The following is a 26,195-nucleotide window of genomic DNA, read 5'->3' on the forward strand; positions in this document are numbered from 1 at the left end:
ACACACACACACACACACACACACACACACACACACACACACACACTTAAATGACTAATTGGAGTTTCCAGAGATGGACCAGAAGCCAAGTCCAACACAGCAGACTGGGAGAAATGATTTCAGACCCTGGTAATCACAGCTTTAATTACATATTCTGCTCTCTCTCTTTTCCTTCCCTCTCTCTCACTCTTCCTCCCTACCCTCCCTTTAGGTCTGTCTCTTCTTGGCTTCAGTTTATGGCCAGACGTTTGTCACATTGCCATCCTCCATATGGCTTCCTCTCTCCCTCTCTCTGTGTGAAGCAATGGAAATGGGATTTTTCTTTTCGGTCTTTCTTTCCACTTCTTTTTCATTTGCTCACCCAACCTCTTTCTCGCCCTCTCTCTCTCTCTCTCATTCCTCTGTCCTTGTTCCCCTCCTCAAACTCCTCACTAATTCACACTTCTAAAAAGCGAGTTTGTGTATACAGTAGTCTTGTAAGTGTGTTTGCATGCAACTGCAGACAAAACTGCATTAAAGTGTGGCCACAAATGGCACAATGGGGACAGTGCACAAAACCTAGTTTGCTTTGTTTGTGTATGTACTGTATGCCTTTTAGTATGCAAAGTGTGAGTGTGTGAATGCATAGCCTCTAAGGATAGTACCTAGTTCAATTATTAACATACTGCAGAGCTTGATCCCAGTCTTGCCACACAAACGCACATACAGATGCAGTGTGGGGGTATCCCAAAAATGGCTAAAACAGCATACTGTGATAAATCGGAACTCATTAACACTGTATATTTTAAGTGCTTGATTTATAAAATTCATACTTAAAATATCATTTTTGGCATTAAGTATTTATTTCAAAGTTAAAACTATAGATGACTTCTCTGTTTTGCAGTGTGTATATTTTCAATCAGAAAAAATACGTACTGCAAAACACAAAAGCCATGTTCATCCTGCAACCCTGAAGCTAAAGTGTTTATTCTTTTCAAAACATCTGAGGTTAAAAGCACAGCATGAATGGAAAGACAACACACATGGAATCTGATCTTTTTCTGTCTGATCTGGACTAAGTTCACATACAGTCCTATGACAAATCAGCTGCATTTCTGAACAGTGAAGTGAAATTCTTTTTTGGTTTTCAGCTCCCGAATTGCAGGTTCTGATCCTGTGGACAACGGCAAATTGATTAAAAACACACTCTCGGAAGAGGGACACATTACACATTTGTGCGTTCACCTTGGCACCAATGAATACATTCTATGACAACACGTTCTGAAGAGAAAGTGTTTTTCTGCGAATATATGATTGAATCTAAATGACTGCAGCCTGAAATCTTTGGAGCACAGACAAACAGAAGAGGCTGGCAGTGTGGTGTGTGTGGGCCGCTCATGAAAAGTTTGGTTTTACTGTGTACTGGAAGAAAAGGAGGCAGGAAGAGAGTGTGTAATGGAGGACTTTTATGACTTGGAAGTGACACAAAGTGACACACACAGACTCAGGCCTTTTAATGGCTTTACTGTAAATGTGTAGAACTACTTTACACAGCTCCATCACTAGAGTAGATAGACACAGAAGCAAATACATAATTCTCAAACAGCCGGAGATGTAACATTCACAGAGACGTGTGTCTAAACAGCAGGACATGGCTAGTGGCTGTCTGACCTTGCTTGTTCTCTCTGTGACATTCAACAGACAGAAGGGCAAATGTAAGCCAATCAGTGTGTGTATGTAAACCATTTACAGCCATTTACCTACTGTCTAGCCTGCCACTAGCTTGTATATGTGGTATATTGAAGCAATCATAAACAAAGAGGTGTTTTTTACCATTGTGTTTGAGGAATATAAACACTTAATACAAACTATAATACATCTGCATAGGTTATTGGCCATTAGGACTCTTTTAGCACTAAGATTAGTATCAGTGTATGTCCATTTCCATCCCTGGATACTGTCAGCAGGCCTTCCAGAGAACTCTCTGCCGCCAACTACATGTTCTTCCTCCCCTTCATTCACTTCCTTTAATACCATGTTGGTTGTTTTTTCTTTGGTTGATGCAGTGGTTTTTATTGATTGTCATTTACTCCCACTTGCTTGCAGAGTGGTGCCAACAATTGCTGACTGCTTCAGGCTTGTATTTTGAATCGAATTAAAGAAATATTCGCAGCCAGAATGCAAAAACATCAACACGTCAGAGACTCCCACAAACCACCAACATTGATCCATGGGGGACAGTAAAATGTCCAAGGATGAAATAAATATAGTGTGGTCTTGAATATCAAGGCTTTTTGCCCACTCACTTCTAATTATACAGGCCTATTCAGGACATGTTTAATTTTTATTACGACCCCATGGTAATATCTGACTCTTTTCATGTGTCAGTGATAGATTCGCTGCTAGCACAAGCATACACTGCACTCATTGAAAGCAAGTTTAATGGTAACTTTTACATTACAGCTGTGTCCCATTTCAGCAGAGTCCTCTTCAGAAGTCTGCAAGACTGAGAATGAAGTCAAAAGTTGAAAAGGTTGTTCAATTTGAAATGTCCTTTTCCCTAAATTGGCTAAATATCACAAAATCTATTGCACGCAAGATACTTGTTTCATTTTAGATTCAGCAATAAGGCTGTGGTGACTCCTCTTTAATCAGTTTATTTGAGGTGGAGGACTAGAGGTGCAGACTCAGTCCTCCAAAGAGCAGGCTGTGTCTATTGAAGCAGGTGGCTCCTGAAATGGGACAAGGTAGTAGGCTGCGAGCATCATCACGTCACAAAATGACAAATTATAGCTCTAGTTGTGGTATATCACAGAAGAAACAGCACAGCTAAAAATCACTGCACAGAGGATGGTTGCTCATCCAAAACAGTTCCTAAAATAAAACCTCAACTAACTAAAAGCTTGCTTTGTTGAGATACGAAAATACAATACAACCTTGCATCCCTAATGCCCAGTCTTGTTTCTGGTTATTAGATAAAGGTAGTTGTCTACTATTACAGTGTTTTCTTTGAAACAAACAGAAGTTATGTTAACATTCAGTGTTTCTCACTAAAACCTACAGTGTGCATGTTTTAGGTCTAACAACGAAAACACACAAAGAAGTTGCAAAGTGAGGCCGGTAGTGAGCGGTTATGCAATGTAAAGCTGCGGCAGCCGCCTGATAATCATGTAACATGTTGACCTGTGATAACAAAGAATTAGGGTACCTTAAACTGTTAGTATAGAGCACCAACCTTGTGTGTGCTCTAATACATTAATTTATATTAATCCATGGTGTAATACTATTTATCCAATTCTACAGTGCAGAGCGGATGCAAGGATCAGCCTGTGAGAATTTTTTTAAAGAGATGACATACAAAGAGCTGATAGTGATGAAAGACTGAAAGTATCCCTAAGAGAAAGTTAAAATGAATTTGAAAGTATGATAGATGACATATGAGAGAAAGAGCGAGAGCGAGAGCAAGATCCCACTCTCCCATCCTCTGCGGCATCATGGGAGTCAGTGTGCTACATTAGAAACAGGATCAACTGCTAGCCTACATCCAACGCTGGTCTGACTTTGTTTCAATACTAATGCTCAGCCTTGTTTTTCTGAAAGCAATTATTCAACAAATCCAATCAACAAAAAAGCTAATAGATATATAAAACAAAGGACTCAGACAATCTATAGCCACTTAATTGAAGTTTGAACCTGAAAGCTGTTTTAAATATAAAAACTCTGATAAACCCAGTTCCCTCCAAAATGGTTGGGACTAAATGCCAGACAGACAATGGTTTGTGATCATTGCTGGTGAACATGTACCTGACAAAGAAGCAGATGTTTCACTCACACAACTTAAAAGGTGGAGGAACATAAAGCCTGAGCAACTAGCCTTTTACATGCTTAGGCCTGTAGTTATATTTATCATGCATCCAGCCATTCATTCCTCTCACACATGCTCACTTTTGTCCATTTTGTCATTGTGTGGGACTGTTAATCCTACCATCGACGGTTCTTATCAGTTGGTCTCATAGCTCAGTGACACACCTTCATCGTTAGCCAATCATCCTGCTGTTGCCTCTGTGTAAATAGGATTCTCTTTCCGCCTTTAGGACATTCATGCTGCTGTTCTGCACGCCCCTCCACCTTCCCATCACCGCCAGTCTGAATGGCTGCAGAATCATCAACCACCAGTGTCTGGACTCTGTGGGGGGATTTATCTTGCTACTTCTCAGGGCAGATGTCCCTCGGTTACAAATCTCCCGGTAGAATCTAAGCCCCAAAGCGTTCCTGCCAATAATTTATTTTCACATATGATCTGCTATAATCAACTATTTCTTTAGTTCATCCACTTGTCTCTCAAGATTGAAATTGCACTTACATTCATAAAGTGGACACAACCACAACTCCAAATTAACTCCAATACTCTTTGTTGTTAAGGTTAGGGCAAGACTTCAGGACCTGAATGTAAGTCAACACAAGGTCCTCACAAGTAGGGCTGCACGAGATGAGGAAAATATGCAATGCGTTGAATATTCTAATAACAATATTTCAGTCTGACAACTCACGTTTGAAATGTTTATTATAACGGCAGAATACTGTGTTTGGCGACAAGACTGACCAAATCACTAATGAGATGTCAAGGAGTGATGATAAAGTAGCTTCCCCCCTGGCCGGAGCTTGCAGGTGGGTGCTAGGGTGGTGGTGGTGGTGCTTAAATCCAGCGATACAGGTGCAGGGCAGCATGGGGGAAATAGACCGCCAAATTGATGGGGTGTGTTTGTTAAGTGATATGGAGAGTAAAGCATATCACGTGTATACACAGTGGTGCAGCTCGTGTTGACAGCTTGAGCTAGCTCCCAGGCGCTGCATTGACAATCACTGTTTGTGGATAGCCACCAAGGTTCATGTTCACCAGATCGATCACAAAGAACTATTGTCTGAACATAATAATATGGTTAAGGAGACAAGGAGATCTTACTTTTCTAACTTTATTTCTTCCAGCAAGCGTAACCCAAAATCCTTTTTGACACTGTCAACAGCATTTTCAATCCTGCTCCTCCCGAAGTGCCTGTGTTTTCAGATAGGGACCGAAGTGACTTTCTATTTTTCTTTGAAAATAAGATTAAAGATGACAGGAATAGCATCGTCCCTTCTGCTACTGCATGTTCTGTTCATTCCACTCGGCCATCAGTTTTGAACCGTTCTGCTCCAGTTTCACTGCAAGAACTCAGTTACTTGGTGAGCATTATGAAATCTTCCTCGAGCCCAGTAGATGTTATACCAACTTCCTTATTTAAAGGACCTTGGGTCCGTGAGTACTTGTGTGCTCTCTATAATCAACAGCTCTCTGCAAACTTGTTGTGTTCCTTTGTATTTTAAACATGCAGATGTTCAGCCACTATTGAAAAAAAACAATCTGGATCCAACAACTCCCGCAAACTATAGGCAAATCTCCAAGATGCCTTGGACAGCTCTCTTGGACACACACAATATTCTGGTTTCCATCAGAAACACTCTACAAAAAACACTTTTCTTAGAGTGTCCAAGGGTTTAATTATGTCTTCGGATGCGGGTAAATGTTCTGTTTTGGTGCTGCTGGAGCCTTAGCGCAGCCTTCGATACTGTGGATCACGCAATCTTGCTTGAAAAACTTAAGCACTTGGTCCCTATTTTTCTGCTACTACTGCCCTTTCGTGTGGGGTGCCTCAGGGCTGCGTTTTATCTATGTTGTATATGCTTCCCCTAGGCCATATATTTAGGCAATTTTGAGATATCCGTTATCATTTCTATGCTGATAACATCCAGCCATTTGTTTTTTTAATCCGGAGAAACATTAACAACGTGTCAGTAGTGCTAAAATGTTTGTCTTCCATTAAAGGAATGGTTCAGAGTAATTTCACCCTAGGGTCCTTTGCACCATGACCTCGAGCCAAACACTCCCCCCAGAAGCTTAGTTCCCTCGGTCTAACAAGCCCCAACTTCCCCAATGAACTCTGCTGCAAGGCTGTTGACAAGGTGAGCAAGATGTCACTCATCACTCCTGTTTTATCCTTGACACATTGACTTTCGATCAAGTTCAGGAACCAACTTAAAAGTTCTTGTTCTTACATATAAAGCATTGCATAATCAGGCACCTGTTTATATCTCTGACTTGCTCTCTGAACAAAAAACATCTCTGAGTGTCTTTTGGGATGCGTCACAGCCGTTCGCAATGTGTTTATTGCGCAAGTTGATATCGGAATGAGGATACAAAAAAACTAAATAGTGTGCAGCCCTACTCTCAAGTTACAATAACATGCATGCCTTGTATGTGTGTGTGTGTGTACGAAGCAGGCATGTGGGTATTCTTCACTCTCAGTATATGAAGTCATAGATCTTTACACACACACACACACACACACACACACACACACACACACACACACACACACATTCACACCTGTCCTCACTGACAGTCCGTTCATCCAATCATGCTTGACAGGGACATGCTTGTCACCACGGAGCCATGCAGCAGAGCCACAAGGGCATTGTGGGATAGCTCAGTATTCCAACATATAGACAACCTGCCATTGCTGACATGTGGGAGAGTGGATTTATTTGCCTCTCTCCATCTTTTTTCACTGGACTTGCTATTTCCATTTATTGAAAATGTTACGTTGTTAAGTTTTGCCGTCCGCCTCTGCTAGCTGTTGCTCTTTTCTGGCAACATGATACATAATTGATACCTTTTCTATATCAGGATGACATAGCAACTTACTGATACTGGTGTTGTATTAAATACATTGCTGACATGCTAAACATGTAAAGGAGTTTAATTTGTCACATTTGGTTTATTCATCTCTAATGTCCAATTTTGCTCCCAAGCTAGGTAATTATCCCAGAGTTTTCCATGATTATATAAAAGGTGGTGGGTTGGTTTGCCTCAAGAGAAGCTAATGCTTAAAGAATGTCATTAGCCTGCCTTTCCATGGAGAGTTTTGGTTATGATCTTAATGCCATTTTGTGTGTTTTCCACCATGATGAGAAGAGTAGAGTTTTTGTAATTGGTTTTGAATGAAAAAGATGAGTTTGTCATGCTGTTTTGCTGATGTAGCAGCTTTTCCTCCATTTTGCTTTGCATTGATTAGTCTATTTAATATCGTTAACCTCACTATAACTTTAAAGAAGAAAAACCTGATTCTCTAAATCAGGTGAAGTGCACTCAGCTAACCTTTAAGTGTCCAGTCTTCATCAGTCCCCGTCCATCTCATTAAAGTCCATCAATTAGCCTTAACAAACTTAAGACATCCCCACATTCCTATTCCGATCTCTATACAGTAAACGCAGAGGTTAGAACACATTTATATTGTTGGTTATTTAGGATTTTGCTTTTTGCTCTTTTAAGCCTTTAGAAAATAACAGTAACATCTGGTCATAACTCAAAAGAAATATTTTTTTTTAGTCTCTAGAGAATCAGTCTTCATAGTGTCTAGTCTCTCAAGAGAAACGTTTACTACTCGTTAGTCTAGACAGACTTAACTCAATTTTTTTGCCAGATGAGCAAAATGTTGTTCAAGCAAGACAGTATAGTACTCAGTCTATAGCATAAAAGTCTATATAAGTTAAGAGCAGTGGTTGCCAACAGTCTGTCAAATAGGTCCATGTGTTTCTGGTGCATACAATGTTCCTTGAAATACATGGAAAATGTTCATGAAGTCTCTCATAAAGCTTGATTCATTTAGTTTCTCCAATATGCACATAATTAAAAATGATGATACAAAACTAGGGGATTTTTTGGGGAATCAAGGGATCATCATCTCTCAGTGGCAGATGATTCTGTTTGTTTAAAGAAAATTTTGACTAATTAAAATACGTATTATCTTGTTAGGATGCATCAATGCGTGCTACTGTGCAGCCTCCATGTTGACAATTAGACTCATCTACTGTAAAAGCCAGTGTCACTGCTGGGGTTGAACACCTACATGTAGGACCACATGCATAACCTGGGTTCAACTCCTATGGTAACGACACAACATTAGCCTATGAGAGCTCAGTGACATATGAGGACATGGAGGTAAATCCCTCCGCTGAATCTCTACTGACACATTCCAGGCCAGTAAAAGCTGCAAGGGAATTCCCAGCTGGAATTGTCAAATTATACTGTTGTTCCCAGGATCGCGGGAGAACTCAATGGGGTCAGATCCCACAGGACCCAAAATGATATTACGATTTTTATATAATTTATTTCTTGCATATTATCCACACATGCATTATACATATAGACTATAATAATATGCTTGCATGTTAGTAGACCATACATCCACAATCACACAACATTCTGAGTGTCTTTCTCATACACACATTCTACATGTCATATCAGTGTTAAAGCTGGCAGTGTAACTGTTCACTGCTTCCCACTTTTACTCTCTCTGCCAGCTGCACGATATGTAGGCCTACAGTATGTGGAGATGTTATCCAGTGAACATAAGCTAGAAGCTAGTTAACAGCAGAACACTAAGCATAGCTGTAGCCAGTATCTCTCTTTTTTATACAAAAGCACACACATACATAGTGTGTATGCACGTAACATTTGTCTACAGGGTTTTTGTACACTTTGCTGTTTAAAGACCAGCTTAAGGGTAAAAACAACGTCATAAAATGGCCGTCAGTGCCACATCACAGCACACAGATGTGACACACGATGCCGTGGCCAAGAGGTCTAAAAGTGCCACAGTGGCTATAATCATTTGTATGTCTGTGTATGTCTTTGTGTGTGTGTGTTAGACTGCGCTCTTTTATTCGTGTGAGGAGGAGCATGACCTTGAAGGAATAGTTCCGTTACTCTGTGTAAGAGACAGATGAGAAGATATGTCGGTTTGGTAAATATAGATATGGGAGTGTCATGTCACTGCTTCTGGTCAAGAAATAATCCTAAAAATAACTCCTTGTAAAACGTATATCAATGTTTTCATCTAACTCTCTGCAAAAAAGAATATAAAAAATAAGTGGTTAAGTAGTGGTTAAATAATAAGTATTTAAAGACTGCTTTAAGATTCTCTTTTTTAAAGTAGCCAGACCAAACATGCAGTATAGGTCTACACATAGTTTCAGTTAAGAGTGGACATCAGATGTTTTATCTTTGGTTTAGGGTTAAAGAACCTCAGATGGGATTAAAGTGAGGTTTTCTCTCATTTCCATTTCTCTTTTACACACACACACACACACACACACACACACACACACACACACACACACACACACACACACACACACACACACACACACACACACACCTTATTACACAATGAACACTTCACTGTCTTATCATCGGAAAAGTTTATTATATTGAAAACTGCAGTATAACCAAAAAGCTAATTCTCTGGTTTGTCAGGACATTTTCACAACATTTTTTGGTTGATAAAGCTATAGGTAGCTTGGTGCCTGCATCAGCCAGATTATGTTCTTGTATGCAATGGGAGAGAGAAAGAAGAAAGACAAGAATTTGAGTCACACATGGCTTCTGGTAAATTGGAAAAAAATGCCCTTGCACACCTACATGCAGAAATGAAGAAAAGAAAAAAACATGCAGGTTTAAAGAACAAGACTGCCCACGTACGGTCTTCCATTGAATCAAAAGTTAAGATTTTATTAATTTATATTATTAGTGAAGGTGCGATACTGTATCCTGTTCGAGTCTGTGACTGAGCATCAAATCCATGGCAAACTAGGACATCTAGTCATGTATTACATTGGAAATTAATCTTAAAACCGCAATCCAAGATTGATGTGCAGCGCCCGTTCTGTCCCACAGTAAGATTGCTGAGGGCCATGCACCAATTGCCAACTAGGGTTTAAATCTTAGAAAGACAACACAACAACTGAACTGTGAAGACATTACCAGTGTTGATGAGCTGCAGCTTTAAAGATCTCTAAACTGCCTCCTCCCCTTTATTTAAATCCCTGCTCATGACTGAAGTGGATTTAATGCGTGAAATCAATCAAAGATCGGAGCCTGGAATCTCCTGATCAGCCTGTTTCATTGAGAGAGCATGTAGATGTAATATGTTTGCAGCTTTGAACAAAGAGATAGAAAGAGTGAAAGAGATGAATAATAGAGACGGATAAATCGGTATCAGATCTCTGTAAGCCAGGGATTCTGCACATTGGAGCTCATACAGATTAGCTTACACTGCAGCTGCAGTAGCAAGAGAGGGAGAGAGAGATAGTGTGTGTCCTTCACTGTCCAACACTGCACTTAACCAGGGAGTATGGCAAAGGTGTGTCCCTTCGCTTCATGCGGTGAGCAAATGCAGCTATCAGAAGAGCGCAGAGAGTGTGTGTGTGTGTGTGTGTGTGTGTGTGTGTGTATGTGTGTGTGTGTGTGTGCATGTGTGTGTGTGTAGGCAAGATTGACTCTCGTGCATTAAATCCATTGCAAAAATTTGGGCCACTAAGCAACACAAATCAGTTTAACTTCCACTTGGTTATCACAGCTCTAAGCTCACCCCGGACATCCTACTTAACTGTGCTACTTTTGCTATGCTCACTGGATTCATCTAGATTACTAAACCTTTCAAGTAATGCACCCACAGAAACTTCTCACAGAGTGTTCTTTTTTTATCAGTGAAATGTTGAGAAGGTCCAGCACTGGATCACAAATGGACTCCACACCAAGAATAAGGATTTATCACTGAAAAGCCATGTGTATTAGCATGTGGGCTTCATGAGAAGCAGAAAAACCAGCATTGCATTTAAAGGCAAGCTGTATTATCTTGCAGTAACTTCACCTACAATTCCCAGCTCCACATGAATCACTTCTTATCTTTTACTTTCTTGCACAGGATCTTAAAACGGCTAAGCAACTTCCTGCCTCCAAATTATTCACAAGACCCAACTGACAATACAATACATACATACAGATTATTTAGTAGAGCAGAAAAAGAAGAAATCATCTACTTACGTGTGATAAATTGAAATGACTAACCAAGAATATGAGGTTTAACTGAATTATTCATTATAAGAATAGAAGTTAAAGTTCCATGTCACAGTGTTGATACTGTGAGTATTACTAATGGGTTTATAAACAATGTTGTCAATTAGTTTAAAATGTGCAGATTTTTTTGTCTCACTTTCCACAGGCCTGTAGCTCATTAGCAGTGCTGTGTATTTCTCTGCCGCTCTCATTAACGGAATACTCCCACAGTGAGTGAAATCAGAGACAAAAGGGGTTTTGGTGCTATGAGAGCAGTGTGAGAAAAACTGAAATGTACAGTATTGAATTTTTAATGCATGTTTGAAGAAGGAAAAATGGATAAACTAAACATACGAGAGGATTCTCTTATAGATTTCCTCAACTCTATTTATCCAAGGACAGGCGAGGCACAGTTGCTTCTTTCCCAGCAACTACCTCATTTACATCCTGGAAAATCCACATGTGGAGCTTACCAAAAGGGAACCTCACAAATTTTTGTTGACAACTCCCCCGCCCACATTGTCCCAGCTCACTTGTAGATTTGACCTGGCCATCTTACAAATACAAAGCCACTCCTCTTAACCTTTAGGCCACTAGTAACACATTTTAGGAGGGTGTTATCATTTCTTTTCCCACCCCGGTTTGTCTTCACTCAACCTAGAAATTCAACCAACAACCATATGATTAACAGGCCTTTAGAGGTGGGAATTCACAGTCAATTCTCCAATGAACCATTTTATGCCAGAATTGAATTAGAGAATTGGAAAAGTGTCATCTACCACAGCAAACTAACAGAACAAACTATTGAACCATGAAAAAATACTACTCAGTAGCCACAGGGGAGTAGCAGGAAGTGGCTTGCTTTCAAAGTAAGAGTGCTCGCTCTGATGTGTTATAGCTATATCCTTGACGTTGCACTTCCGGGATTGGTCCACCGCCGCCCGGAAATCCCACCGCACGCACTCCTTTCGGCCGGATGTCCGTATGTGTTAAATAACATGTTAGGTGATATTAGGCATATCCCGATCTATCGTTATCGGCATTAATAATTAAAAAAATCAGAATCATTTATAATGACAAACAAATGATTCTATTAAATTAATATTTAAAAAATAAAGACGGAAGGTCAACCATGTTATGAGTGGTAACGTCCCTGTTGGCAACACTATTTTTTGTTGTTGTTGTTCAAAGGACTTTAAGTTGTATATCTTAAGTTTGAATGTTAATATATTTTATTAATCAGAACTTTATTATATTTTGAGGTTCCTCTGTTATGTTTATACAATACAAATTATTATCATATTATTTTAGTAAAAACATATAAATAACTACAAATAAATAATGTTAGGGAAATCTGTTTATGTTTTGTAATGCATTTTTTGATTTAAAAGAAAAAAAATGTAATCGGAATATCAGATTTTTGAATAACCAAATATTAGTTTTGGTATCGGCCTTCAAAATCCTTTGTCAGTCGAGCTCTAATTTCTAATTTCGAGACTATTTTGCTTAGTGCCGCTCAAGACGATTGTGATTGGTTTAAAGACAATAAACCAGATCACATTTTTCCCCCATCACAGAATGCTATGTGGATTAAACAGACCCTCCTCTGCAGAGCTGTGAAGGAAGTTCTAGCAAAGCGAGACTAGATGTGTTACAATAAAAGAGCAACACAGATTTGCACAAACACTAATTAAAGTGAAAAAATACCTAATGTTTTATCTTGGATTTTAGAGAATACTAGCCATATAACGGCTTTTTTATTCCCACATTCCCTGAGAGTCTGTGGTTGTGGTTATGTTAATTGAGATTTCATTTAAATGTGTTGCAGCAATTTCCTTTCACTTCAAGGATTTTGAAGATATGTAGATCTTTCTACCCAAGTGCTAACATGTGGCTAATGCATTGCTTTTCTTGTCCATCACTTACTCCTAGATACAACTTAAAAAATCCCACTGCAGTTGTATATCAAGTCTTCAACCAAACAGTGGACTTCTTACATCATCTACCCATCTGTATTAGCATCAGTCCAAACATAGTCTCATCCTTTTTTGGAAAAGTTCCACTTGTTTCTAACCGACCAAAACTATGCTGGCTATGTCAAAGTGTTGTAAACATAAACAGGGTGTATGACGGGGGAAGTGAAGACTCTTGGGAGGGAAATTGTACAAAGACAAACACAGCAGTATTCCAGCTAAGAGGTTTGATCCATCAGCTATCATGTGCAATTAAATTGTAGCAGATTTATTGGTGCTGCTGGATCTCAGGCTGATGTCTTTGTTTATCACAGTTAACGACGGAGTGATGTGAAGAGGGCAAGAATGAGATGAGAGGAACAGTAGCAAATTTAAAAAAGATAAAGCTGAGTTACTGAGTTACTCTCTTTCCTATGCTATGCAAAGACGTAAAAAGGACAGGGTAGAAAATAGAGTCCATAAAATAAAGTAAAGCACACAACAATTTAGAGATGTATTAGAGATGGGCCAAGAAAATGGTTTAGACCATTTACTGACTCCCCAGCATGCTAACATGTTAACAATGGAAATGCTAACATGCTGATGATTAGGAGGTATGTTTGCTGTAAGCCTTTGTAAACATGTACGCATTTTAGTGTAGTCTGTTGGCATATAACATTTGTTAGAACTTAAACTTATCTACAGCTGAGGCGGGTGGTGGTGTTATTAGTTTTGCAGTTTAGTCACAAATCAAGTCTTGAATTTAAAGGGTGTAATAGATGTCGGGAGGGATGAACAGCACAAGAGATCGTAGATGGTGGGATAGAGGAGAGAGGGACAGAGGATGCATTTGTTTCTGCCTCTTTCTCTCTCAGTCTGGTTCATCTATGTCTCTCTCACTGCTCCCCTTTCATTTGCTCCTCGTCTCTCTTGTCTATTAATTTCTTCACAGTCCTTCCTGCATCAGTCCAGTTTTTCTTTACCTCCATTAATTTCTCTCCCTCTCCTTCCTTCTATCCTCTGCACTCTCTCTGTCAGTGCAGTACAATTAACAACAGAGAAAAAAAGGAGCCCAGCAGAGCATGATATGGTCGTTACTTTCACTACAACTGGCAGTGTTTGACCGCATACTGCACCAGCCATTACCGCGGTTACCCGCAGCAACACTGCACTAATAGAACAGCATGCTGAGAAAAAAAGAAGATAAAAGAACAAGTAAAGCCGGAGTAAATTGAATGAACACACACATACACGCACTGGCAGTTTGTTGTCTTCCTGACTTATATCCCTGACTCAAGTATGGTTTACCTCACTCTTCTAAGCCATAAAAACAAACACATATGCACAACTGAGACCTGAACCCAGCCTTTATCAACATCTTTAGTTCTCCCACTGGTCATTGTGTGTCTTACTTAAAACAGATGACACATAAGGCCATCATAACCCAAAAATAACCAAACCCAAACACAACCTGGGCCACAAGCTTTACCCAAGGAAACAGCCTGATTTAAATGTTAAGGTTCTTAAGAGACCCAACAAAGTATCAGAGTTCAGGTAGCAGAAGTAAAACAGGACATACATTATAACAACATCAGTTTCAATTGACCTGCCAATTCAACACACACACGCACACACACACACACACGCACACAAACACACTTGGCAGTCTTCCTGCCTCTGCGGTGCCTCTGTGACTGACGTTGAGGATAAATAACCCGTTGAGATTCAGTTCCAACATCACAGGCCCTTCTCGCCAAAAAATGTACATCACCATAATAGTATTAGCCTGCTCATAGTCATCCATTTTAAAACTACTTAGGGCAGACAGGCCAGGGAATACACCAGCGTTCCTAAAGCGCTTCCTTTGTAGATAAGTAACAAGCACAGAGATAGGCCATCGATGTAGAGATGCCAGAGATTTGAATCTGGCTAATGTCTGCCTCTTCATAAACATCAAATTGCTCTAAATGGTGGAGTTTAATGGTTGATTTAACATATGACCTTTAAATACATAATAATACTTGGCGATAAAAGATGCCTAAATTTGCCTACACTTTTTTTTGTTTCTTAGATTCTTATTTAGCTTTACGAGCCGACTGCATCACAAATGCTACTACTTCTCATAGACTGTATAAAAAAGGTTTTAATTTGCTCCGTATAGGTACCAAAAAAATTGTTTTGTTTTGTCATGGTTCATGTGTGCAATAAACATTACACTTTGTGAGAAAAAAAATCGTGGCAGAGAATCGTGATATCAATTCTAAGCTAAAATAAATTGCAATCCATATTTTTCCCCTTTTCATACAGGTTCAGTTAAAGCCCAACAAGGAAAAAGAAAAAAGAAACCTGTGAGATTTGACACTGCACCAAGGCAAGTAATCCCTGATTCTGGTCTCGTGACAAAGCAGAGTCAATCCTTGAAGTTTGCTTCTCACATCAAGAGTCCACTTGCCACATTGTTTTAGGGGATAATCCTTTAAAACTAACATTGTCTGATGTGAGATAAAGCTCTAACTTGTGGCTTTTCACAAAAAAAGCTATGGCTGTACAAACAGCACTGACATGCAGTGTATGTTTGTGTGAGCACACAGAGACTTATCAGTCTTTCATCCTTCCTTTGAAAACCTGACGGAGATTTACTGATCCACTGCTTTGCTTTTAGCAGTCCCGCCTTCCTGTTGTTAGTGAGCAAGATCCACAGCTCTACAGATGGCAAAAAACCCACCCATACTTGTTTCAGGAGCCTGAATTTCCAAGCAGCTCAGATAAATGGTAAACTGAGCCGTCACTGACAAATGGATGTAGCTGCATATTAACCAAAGCTAAGTTTCCATCCACTTAATCAAATTATCTGAAGTTCGAACTACAACTTCTTCTTCTTCGTTTTGTGGCGGGTTGCAACCGTAAAATGACCTAAACTTAAATCGCAATTCATTATTTATTCCGGAAATTAAGTTTCTATCAGCATTTAATCGCATAAGCCGTGTATCGACAAGATTAAATCCAATGAGACCAAACTTATTTCCTATGAGTCGATATTCATAAAATTCCATCAAATTTGACTGTTTCCATAAGGCATTTTTCCTTCGATATCACTTAATTTGGATACAAACATGTGGATGCAAACATGCAACCATTACTATATGTGAGAGCTTACATTAAGTGTGCGTGTTGCGTCAAATTATTTGTTGCAAAATGGACCATTATTTATGTCAAAATGTCATGAGGCATTACTTTGACATTGCATCAAGTAGTTGTTCAGCAGTAATAAGCATCCTAAATTCATTATTGCAAAATGACTCATGCTCCCACTGATCGATCAAAATCAGCTAATCTGAACATAATGAGAGGACACATCTGGCAGCAATATGAACAAATAACAAGAAAATATAGTTTCCCATCTGGTCTGTCACTCTATATATTTCTCTCCTCTGCTCTATCACTCTACACCAGACCACCCTCTTTCTTCCTCTCATGTCTTTTATCACTCTCTCGCTCTGCATTCCTTCTCTATCTCTTTCAGAGTCTCTTTTCTTCCTCTCTCGTGCTCCATCCCAGCGGTTGCCAAGGCGATAATGTTTCGTGGAGGCAGCTGGTTAGGGCTCATTTGTCAAGCTGCTAACCTGTCTTCTCTTCTCTTCTCTTCTCTTCGTTGTTCACTGTAGTAAAAAAGACTGAATAGGCTAATTTTCACACTCATACAACCCGAACAGCCATGCATTCCAACTGAAAATAAGTGTTCAATCATCTCATTATTCTTATGTAAGTGTCCAATAAAAACAACGTAGGTTACTTAAAAAATGTTTGTTTAGCATTGTATACAATGGAAAAAAACTCACACAAACAACTACTTAATGATCTTGACAAGAGATTTTCAAACATTGATTGCACTCTCCATGAGAAAAATTGTGGCAGCCTGCCCGAGATAAAAGCTGACTTCCACGGAAAGAGTGGCGAGAAGATGCCAACACATGATGTCAGTCCTATACTTTCTCTCCTCTCTCACAGGCAGCTACCATTTGTAGGCCTACTAAACTTTCCCTTTAGCTCTCAATTCTTCACAGCTCTTATCCATTTGATGTATTTATCTTTGTAATCATTACGTTGTAAAACATTAAAAATATAAATGTTTGGCCAATATCCAAGCATTACAGAAATTGGCGTATCATTTAAGCAGTAGAACACATGCTCTCAGTCGAATACATCCACTTCTAATACAATCTTGTGCAGCACACACACATTAACAGGTGTGAGAGAGGTGTTAATACCATGTACTCTGTAACCTGAGCTCACAACCTTCACACCTCATAAGGCACAACCTTGCTTGAATGTGTGTGTGTGTGTGTTATGGTTATGCATAAATGTAAGGAGGAATAAGCACCACACAGATATTATTTTACAGCCCTTTACTGTTCATTAGAATAAAAGCAAATTTAAAGACACTACACAGGAATGGCCCACACACACACTAACACAGTTTTAATCATCTGTCCTTTATAACATTAAACTAAATGGTGCTCTCCCACAACACGTATCTTCTCTGATAATTAAGTCATTGTTTTTTACTAATGATAATGCTGTTGCAGAAGGAAGGAGTGTGTACGTGTGTACATTGTGTGAAACCTCATCATGGCTCATTACCATCTATTGCCTCACTGACATGTGAAAGTATGTGTGAATGTCATAAGTGTGTGTGTCTGTGTGTTGTTTTTGTTACTGTGTGTTTATAGGCCTATTAGACATATTATAACTAAATCCAATCCAATTATACCAAACATATTAGATTGTCATAAGTAGAGTCTAGAAATTGTAACATTATGTGATTACATTTTAAAAAGTCTTTAAATGTGCTTTACTTAACTAATTGAAGTGCTTGTCACATGGAAAAACAGCATCTGAAATCACCTCCCTCTAAACTTTTATGACAGGGCAAATGTGACAATCTTTCAAGCCGACAATCAGCCACATTGCGTTACCCTGAACAAAAACAAAATGCCATTTTAGAGTTCCAACAAATCCAAATCCACTTCTATCGGCACAGTGACTATATTTTTAAATAGCACACACATGCACGCTCATATGACGTATGGATTATTCCACGTACTGTACCTCAAATAGGCCTACACACAACCCACGGTCCTATAGCTTCTAAGCATGCATCTAAAATGGCCAATTTGTGCTGGTAATTGGAGTGTGAAGTCCCAGTCTGCTCTGTGTGTGTGTGTGTGTGTGTGTGTGTGTGTGTAGGAGGGAGCATAATTGGATTCTTGACTGTACCATGTTTCTCCACTTGCTGTCTGTTTATGGAAATTGTATAATTGGCTTGATGTTTTTTTCAAACACATGTTTTTGTGTGTGGGATCCATGTATTTACTACCTCACAGGGTCCAAATGTGATTGACTACAAGTCAAAACCAAGCTATTGCAAAACAAGTTCATGTGTGATCCGGTGTGTGCGTTTTTTTCTGCATGAGTGTGTGCAAAACCAAGGTGTGTATATAGATTGCAAGTACCTGCGTGTGTATGCACATGCATACATGTGTGTCCATCCACCTGCTTGATCTGTTTTTGTAACTCTTTTGACCTTAATGTGTCTGTTTTTGTAAAACATGTTAATTGACTCGGAAACACTGCTTCATTTTTAACTAATTAACCATACAGCACCAGGTTATGTACATTTTACAGACCAAGATGAATGAACATGACTGAACAACTGGCATGACAGGTAATACACCCGGCTGTCCTTGTCTGAGTCATAAAAATATAGTTTCAAATATAGTTTTTGGAAAAAAGAATTGCTGACCTATTTTATATAAAGTGGTCTGGTAATTCCGTCAGGGCCATCTATAAACAAAAAATATTAAGCCACGTTGGTTGCTGGAAGGTGCTCTGGAAAAAGCTGTTAAACATGTAACAGGTAAGATAGTGTGTAGTAGATGCATATGAACATTAGGATTATGGTGCAATAATTGTCTAATAAAGTCTAAAGTCTGATATTGAGCCTAAAACATTATGTTTAAAAGTAAAACTAAATTAAAGTGTTCATATTATGCTCATTTTCAGGTTCATTATTGTATTCAGAGGTTGTAACAGAATAGGTTCACAAGGGTTATTTAAAAATATATATATATATATATTTGATGTACTGCACATTACTGCAGCTCCTCTTTTCACCCTGTGGTGTTGAGCTCTCTGTTTTAGCTACAGAGTGAGGCATCTCACTTCTATTTCATCTATGTTTGTAGTCACCCATGCACAGTAGCTAGGTCAGCACTACAATCCAGTCAGAAGCAGAGTATGAGGGCTAGTACTAGCAGCTAGTAGAGCATTATAACAGGTTCCAAAATGACACTCGTTCATCACGGAAGTAAAGACTGGACTACAATAGAGCTGTTTGGAGCAGTTTGTGAACAGTGTTTTCTGTTGGAGATGGTAAGTCCCTTTGGGGTGGACTTTGGGCTTTTTCACTTTGTAATAACCTTATAACATGCACACACAAGATACAAAAATAAAGGAAAGGTTAAAGCCAAAAAGCATAATATGAACACTTTAAGAGCCACTGGAGTAAAATAATTCAACCTAACTCCAGTTTCCATGTTTAAATTGTTTCTAGTGTTGCATGTAATTATTTTCAAATTAAAATATACTTCATTATAACCTCCCAAATCCAGCCTACACTCTGGGTATGTGCAATTAGACAATTTGCTTTGGACTGCTAATATTTAAAGAAGGCTGATAAGTGCCACATTTACTAAATTGAACCAAATCCATTTGTATTATTGACATGCAAAATCATGTCAACTAAATAAATGTTGTAAAAAATGATAAACTACAGGACTTGTTAAAAGATTGACATTTTTGCGGAATTTTCATGGTTTTTAAGCTGTAGGTGAGTTGAGTAGGGATGCTATCCCCTTGTTAGTAAAATGACCAAAATGCATGCCCCTTGTTAACCTGCCAGGGTCAGAGGGGTTGTTTAGTTGAATATGTTAGTCTAGTCTGCCTGACCTTTTTATCTGCCTGAGATTTAGAGAAAGAGAGTTAGAACCTATGGCCCCGACCACGGCTCTGAAATTTCAGTAGCCCAACTCTGCTATGTTTTGGATGACTCCATGGTGCTGTCCGTGGTGCTGAATTAGCCGACATATTTGTAAGCGTGAGTTGTTCACTCAGTCCCATCCCTCTGTCAGTTTTGTCTTGGATCTATAATAAGGTAGAGCAAAGCAAACAGTGTCCTCCCTGAGGGAGAAGTAGGACTAACCATTGTATAATGGTTGCCCTAAGTGAGTGTTGCAACAGCAAACGATGCAGCTATAGTAATATCAGTTGTTGCAGTAGCAATAATAGTGGGAATAATAAAATGGCAGTGTAGTTGTAGTTGCATTCACAGTAGCAGGAAGTAATATTAGTACTACAAAATCTAGCAAGCAACTGTATTGGTGCATTAAACCACACACACACACACACACACACACACACACACACACACACACACACACACACACACACACACACACACACACAGTGAAATATGCAGGACGGAGCTGGTATTTTCTGTGACATGGTGCATTAACAAATACAGAAATAATTTGATGCTGCTGAGTGCTGTAGGGTTGTCCGTGTACTCTACCTATATCTCACACCTTCATCTCTCTCTTCCTATCTAGACAAGCCTTTACAAACCATTCTGGAGACATATTGCATTGGGCCTGTTACAGACAGCAAGAAAGACAAATGTAAGGGAATGAAGGATTAGCTAAAAAGGAAAAACAGGGATGATAAGTAGGGAAAAGTCCAAAACTTTAGGAGGTTTATAACGTTTCTCCCTTCTCGCTCCTCCTTCCATCACTTCCTCCATTCACACTCATTTATCTATATAACTGTACCCTCCCTACATTAATCCCTCCCTTCCTCCCTATTTCTCTCATTCCCTCTCTCTTTCTCTCTCTCTCTCTCTCTCTCTCCATCAGAGAAACAGAATTAGGGTAGAATTAGGCTGGAGGCCATCCAATTTAGATCAGCTATTTTCTAATTCCTTTTTTTCTTTGCAGCAAAAATGTACTCTGCTTTTCCCTCAAGGGACATACTCAGGGCCCCAGTGGCTTATTGATGATATACACTACGTATTTCTATGGGAATGCTTCCCCCCCCCCCCAAAAAAAGCTTATCCTGGGACAAGCGCAGCAAATTGATTTTATTGATTATTATTGATTGATTATATTATTGATTTGATGACGTTATTCTACAGTACTGTAGGTGAGAGGGAATGCAATTCTTCCGGACCTGACGGGGGCAATATGCGCCTACAAGTGTTCTATTCTGCCGCTAAATGCTGGAGAAGAAGATGAATGCCGACCAGCACAGAAAAACAGAGCGTCTCATGTTCATGCACGGCTTTACCGTCCCGTTACATCTACAGCAACGGCTTTTACAACTCCACCTGGAGCTCCCAATCAGAAAGTAATTTTGTTTCTCTCTGCCATGGCTGCCACACCCTAACTATAGCTACAATAGCTGACATTTAGCTAACTTTAGTGCTTGTTTTGGGGGTACCTCTATAACGTCAGTTAGGTTAACTTTAACGAGCCCAGTTCTATGTGAAAACCCCGACAGAGAGAAATAGATGTAACTAAACATGTTTGCTGTCTGGGAGTTCCAGGTGAACTCATGGAATTACTCAAACACCTCCACGCCACACCAAAACAGTAACAAACAAACAAAAAAAGTCCCCCCCTCAACTGTTATCCTCTAATACAGTACAAATCAAAAAGTTTGGACATGCTTTCTCATTTACTTGAGTGGCAAAGCATATACAAACTTTTGACTGGTAGTATATATGTTGTAAAGTAAGATATGAGACTTATTGTTGTGGTTTTTACTGTGGTATCGAATTAGGTATTAAGAATTATGAAATTTCACTACTATTGGAATCAATGACTACATTTCTATTATAATGCAATCTCTGTAGTTTTTTACAATTTTCAAATGTTTACATTAATTGAATTAATAAAGATGTGGTCAAATTGCTTTCCACTTCAGGCACTGGTTTCTGCTTCACCTCTGGGTCTTTCCGCTAGGAAACAACCACATGTACACAAGAGTATACACACACACAGTAACCATGATAGCAGGATGAAGGACAGTCCATCATTTGATTTGGACAAAGTGTTATTAAAACCCACTTAGTCCTGGCTGTAGGAGCTGTAAGAGCTGTACGCTATGGAAACTATGCCACAGGTTGAAAAAGCCAGCCTTGCAGACATCTGCTTCAAATGACCAAAAACAGAAAAAAGAAAGAGACACAGAGAAAGCTTTAGACTACTGTTACTTAGACTTCCTTACAAACAATCCCAACATTTCTAAACAAGCACTGTAAGCTAACTTTTGGTTTCCAACAACTGATGCCTGCCAGCTAAAAACAGACGGAGCTCTACATTTCCTCCCCACTGCATATCTAAACCTAGTGAAGTCTTATTTATTTCCTAGACCCATTTCCAATATATCAATCAGTTTTACAGGGCCACAGTGGCATGAGTTCCCAATCTCAAGCTTTCCAAGAAGACACAGAAATGTATTTTCAAAAAGATATTTATTTAGCCAATCATCGGTGATTATAAATTGATAATATATTGGTCCATTGGTCCAAGGCGTCCTTTAAGCAAGTGGCAACTAGCAAGTGGCCCAAACGATAAAGAAGGCCAACTGCTGGAAGCTGTGAAGTTTATTGTACTCTTGCTAAAGTTACAAGCCAAACAGGACTACGCCACCACTAGAAAGCTTTACTGCAGTAATTTGCGGTGACATTGTGAACACGCCCACCCTGCTGTTTAAGTGAAAGAGTAATAGTTGTGTAAAAAAGCAACTTCACCTCTCATTGTGAGAACGCCGCCATATGGCGAGTATACGTGTTTTAAGTATACATGTCAAATGTTTGCATTGCTATGAACCACAGCAATATATTGACAACATGAACCTACTGTATAACAAAGTAAATGCAATAACAGCCTGTGTGTGAGCTTGACGTCTACAAGCTTAGATTTTCCATTAACACAGTTACAATGCATTCCAATTACTACACCAGTATAGAGTCACCTAATGAGTCAACATTTAAGTCTCATAGTGCCAGCTACTGTCCAGAAAAGACACACACACACAAAGGCATGTACGCACGCACACACACTTTGAGTTTAGGTTTTGTCTCAGGCCAAAGTCGCTGGCTGTGAGTAAAATCACCACTGTTCTAAAAGGCCTCCTGAAACATGGTCAAATAGCAATCATGGACCTCATCGTGAGTTACCAGCAGATAATAAGGCCTCTGTGTCTGGCTAACAAGAGCTTTGAACTGTGGCTATGGCATTTCACCACAGCAGGGATCCTTAAATGGAGTCTCAAGTAGGCCTGCACGATTCGGGGAAAAATAATTCATTTCAAAATTAAATCGTGAACATGGTGAATCAAGATCTTGATTTGAACGATTAATCACGCAGGCCTAGTCTCATGTTCTTTTCACACAGAACAAAACAACTAAATAAGCCGCTAGCTGGCTGTGTAAGTGCCTGAGTGGTTGCTCTGGGATGTTCTCACACAGTATAAAGCCACCTAATAGGGCAACTGACAATAAAAGCCTTTGTGTATCCAATTAAGTTGACTAGATAGGTGCTCCTTCTAAGCATTGCCTTGATTCCCTGCTGTGTGTGCTGATCTGGCAACCAGCTCATGTAGGGTTACCCTTAAGTGCCTTGCTGAAGGAAGGTTCAACAACTCTTAATCAATTTCCTTGTCCTGACATTCCGTCTACTTAACATTCAAACCATCAACTTTCAAAAAAAATAACCCAGTTTACCAACTTACTGTGCTGACCATACAACAGTACAGTGTGTAGAAATTAATCAAACCCACAGAGGACTAAAACGGTAGCAAAACGTGTTCCAAAGCAAAGATGATTTAACAGACTGATGAAGATAAAAGAAGAGAGTGAAAGAGTCAAAGTAGAGAGAAGTTAAATAGGGGTGGGGAATTGTTGATTCAGTCCCCAATGAGCAGTTGTCCTCACCGCTCATCATGACCACCACATCACACTCACACCCTCACTTTCTCACATAATCAGCAGTAACATTTGCAACATCACACTGATACAGAGCGTGGGATATAATCAGGGAAAACCGATAATGACAGTGAAGCAGATGAATATAATGCATGAATAAAATTAACATGTATTAATCAAATTTAAAAGGTGAATTGGTCAAAGTTACTCACAAGATCTCGTCGTTCTGAAATTCCAGGATGCCGTGAACATCTTCAAAGTCTTCTCCGCCACCTCGTGCTGTTCCCTCCACTGTCTTGAATGGCAACATGACCACGCCACGAGCCCCCGACGTTCTCAGCACCTTCACCTCCATGGTGCCAACACTCTCGCTCACATGGAATACAGGCTCCTCGAACGTAAAGATGCCGGCGTGGTCGTCATCAAAGATGGTTACGGTTGCTGTGGAGGGTAGGCCGAGACACACTATTGAGTCCACATGATTAGCTGACTCGCCTTCCTCGGGCTCCTCGCCTTCTGATGTCAACACCTTGACATTGGAAAGGTGAATCAGGAAGTTTTCATCCTCTTCAAAGATGTCATCGTCAATGATGCCCACACGGATCTCCTTCATTGTCTCACCAGCCTTGAAGATCACCACGCCCTCTGTGAACTCGTAGTCCGAGCCAGCGTTGGCGGTGCCGTCTTCTGTTCGGTAGTCCACAGAAATGGTTTTGCCCAAATCGCCACCACGTCGCATCACGTTCACCGCCACGGTGCCGCAGTTCTCAAGGCACTGGTAAGAACAGGGCTCAAAAAAGATCTTAGAGATTGGGTCGTTATCACCAGCATCAGCGCGAACCTCCTGCATGCTGACGGCCTTTCGTGCCTGATCGGCAGCATGTTTCTTCAGGATGTTGCCAGCACCTGTCATCAGCCGGGTGGCCTGGCATCGATAAAAAGCGCGGCTCTTCTGCTGCTGGCTCAGGACTTGGTAGTTGGCCAGCTCAATGAGTTGTTCCACCTATTAAGATAAAAGATAAAACATGTAAGCACGCAAGCATGGCAGTTGTTTTAAAAACTGTCTAGACCCCAGATGGCAGGTGTAGTATCCTCTATTGACCAAATCCTCTCTGACAACTTCTTTAACATTGAGCTTGTCTAGCTGATTTACAGAATTCCAGCTAGCTTGTCTGGATAAACAGGATTTAATGTTGTGTCAAGTGGGGGGGGATCCAACATTAAAATCAGTAAAAAGAACAGTGATCCTAATGAGTCATACTGTTATGTCAGAAAATTTTTTTATCAACAGTGTCTGTGATTTAGTTACACTAAGGAATATGCTACACTCAGACATATCCATCAGATTATCAAAATGTCCGTTAGGCCTTACACAGCTATAACCAATGTGCCAAGAGGTACATGAACATCTTGGTATTGTAATAAGTAGAGATGTCAAGCTCCCATGACAGCAACCATCCATCATGCTTAGATATCCCTGAAAAAGGCACTGAATTCTAAGGTCAGTCCCATGGTTTTGTCACTTTTCCTCCTTTCCATGCTTTCCTCACCCCACTAGTATTCCACTCCTGTCATTTAAATACTGGAGGAGATCAGGTGAATTACCTTTTCTCTTGGTTGGAGAAACATCTGAGCTATTTAAAAGCCTTTATGGGTTGAACTAAATTTGCTGAGGTTAAAGATGCTAAACACAGTAGTTACAGTCCAGAGTTTAGTCACTTTTTTAAAGCCATGTTTTTTGACAAACACTTTTGATATAGTAAAGTACCTTACGTGACCATCACAGACGTGTACCTAAAAACATATGACTCCTCACTGCAACCTACAAGTTGCTAGGTCGTTTGTGCTAACAAAGGGTTAACGAAAAAACGTAACGGAGTGGAACGGTTCTGTTGGTACCATTCACAACTTCTGACAATGGAAATGCAAAACTAATTTTACTGTGCAACAAGCTGTACTGAACCGGACTGCTTGGTCAAAAGCACTTTATGACAAAATATGACTGTGAGGCAAATACTTGTTTTTGACAACAGGTTAATCAGCCTCATTGTTAATCCATCTAGAGATGAGGGCACAGGCGTACAAACATATTAAGCAGGCTCTCGTGCATGTAAGAATAATTGTCATTTCAGCTTGTTTTGCTTTCATTATGCTTTTGAGCGTTAAGCCTTGTCCAGACAATAAGACAAGCACTGAATAGAACCTCGTCTTAATATCTTTCTGTAAACATAGACACAGTGAAGGGAGGGTAGAGAAGAGGAAATAAAGGAAGTTTTTTTTATGA

At 39.7% G+C, this 26,195-nt stretch overlaps 1 protein-coding gene across 1 annotated transcript in view; it reads right to left on the reverse strand.

Moving 5' to 3' along the window:
• Positions 1–26,195, reverse strand: part of slc8a1b (solute carrier family 8 member 1b) — a 126,650-nt gene that overhangs the window by 84,514 nt on the left and 15,941 nt on the right. The window contains exon 4 of the mRNA XM_034897829.1: positions 24,124–24,914. Within this exon, the coding sequence (XP_034753720.1) occupies positions 24,124–24,914 (791 nt within the window). The remainder of the gene's footprint in view (positions 1–24,123; positions 24,915–26,195) is intronic.

The sequence above is a fragment of the Etheostoma cragini genome, chromosome 17 (genome assembly GCF_013103735.1).
Source record: "Etheostoma cragini isolate CJK2018 chromosome 17, CSU_Ecrag_1.0, whole genome shotgun sequence".
NCBI lineage: Eukaryota > Metazoa > Chordata > Actinopteri > Perciformes > Percidae > Etheostoma > Etheostoma cragini.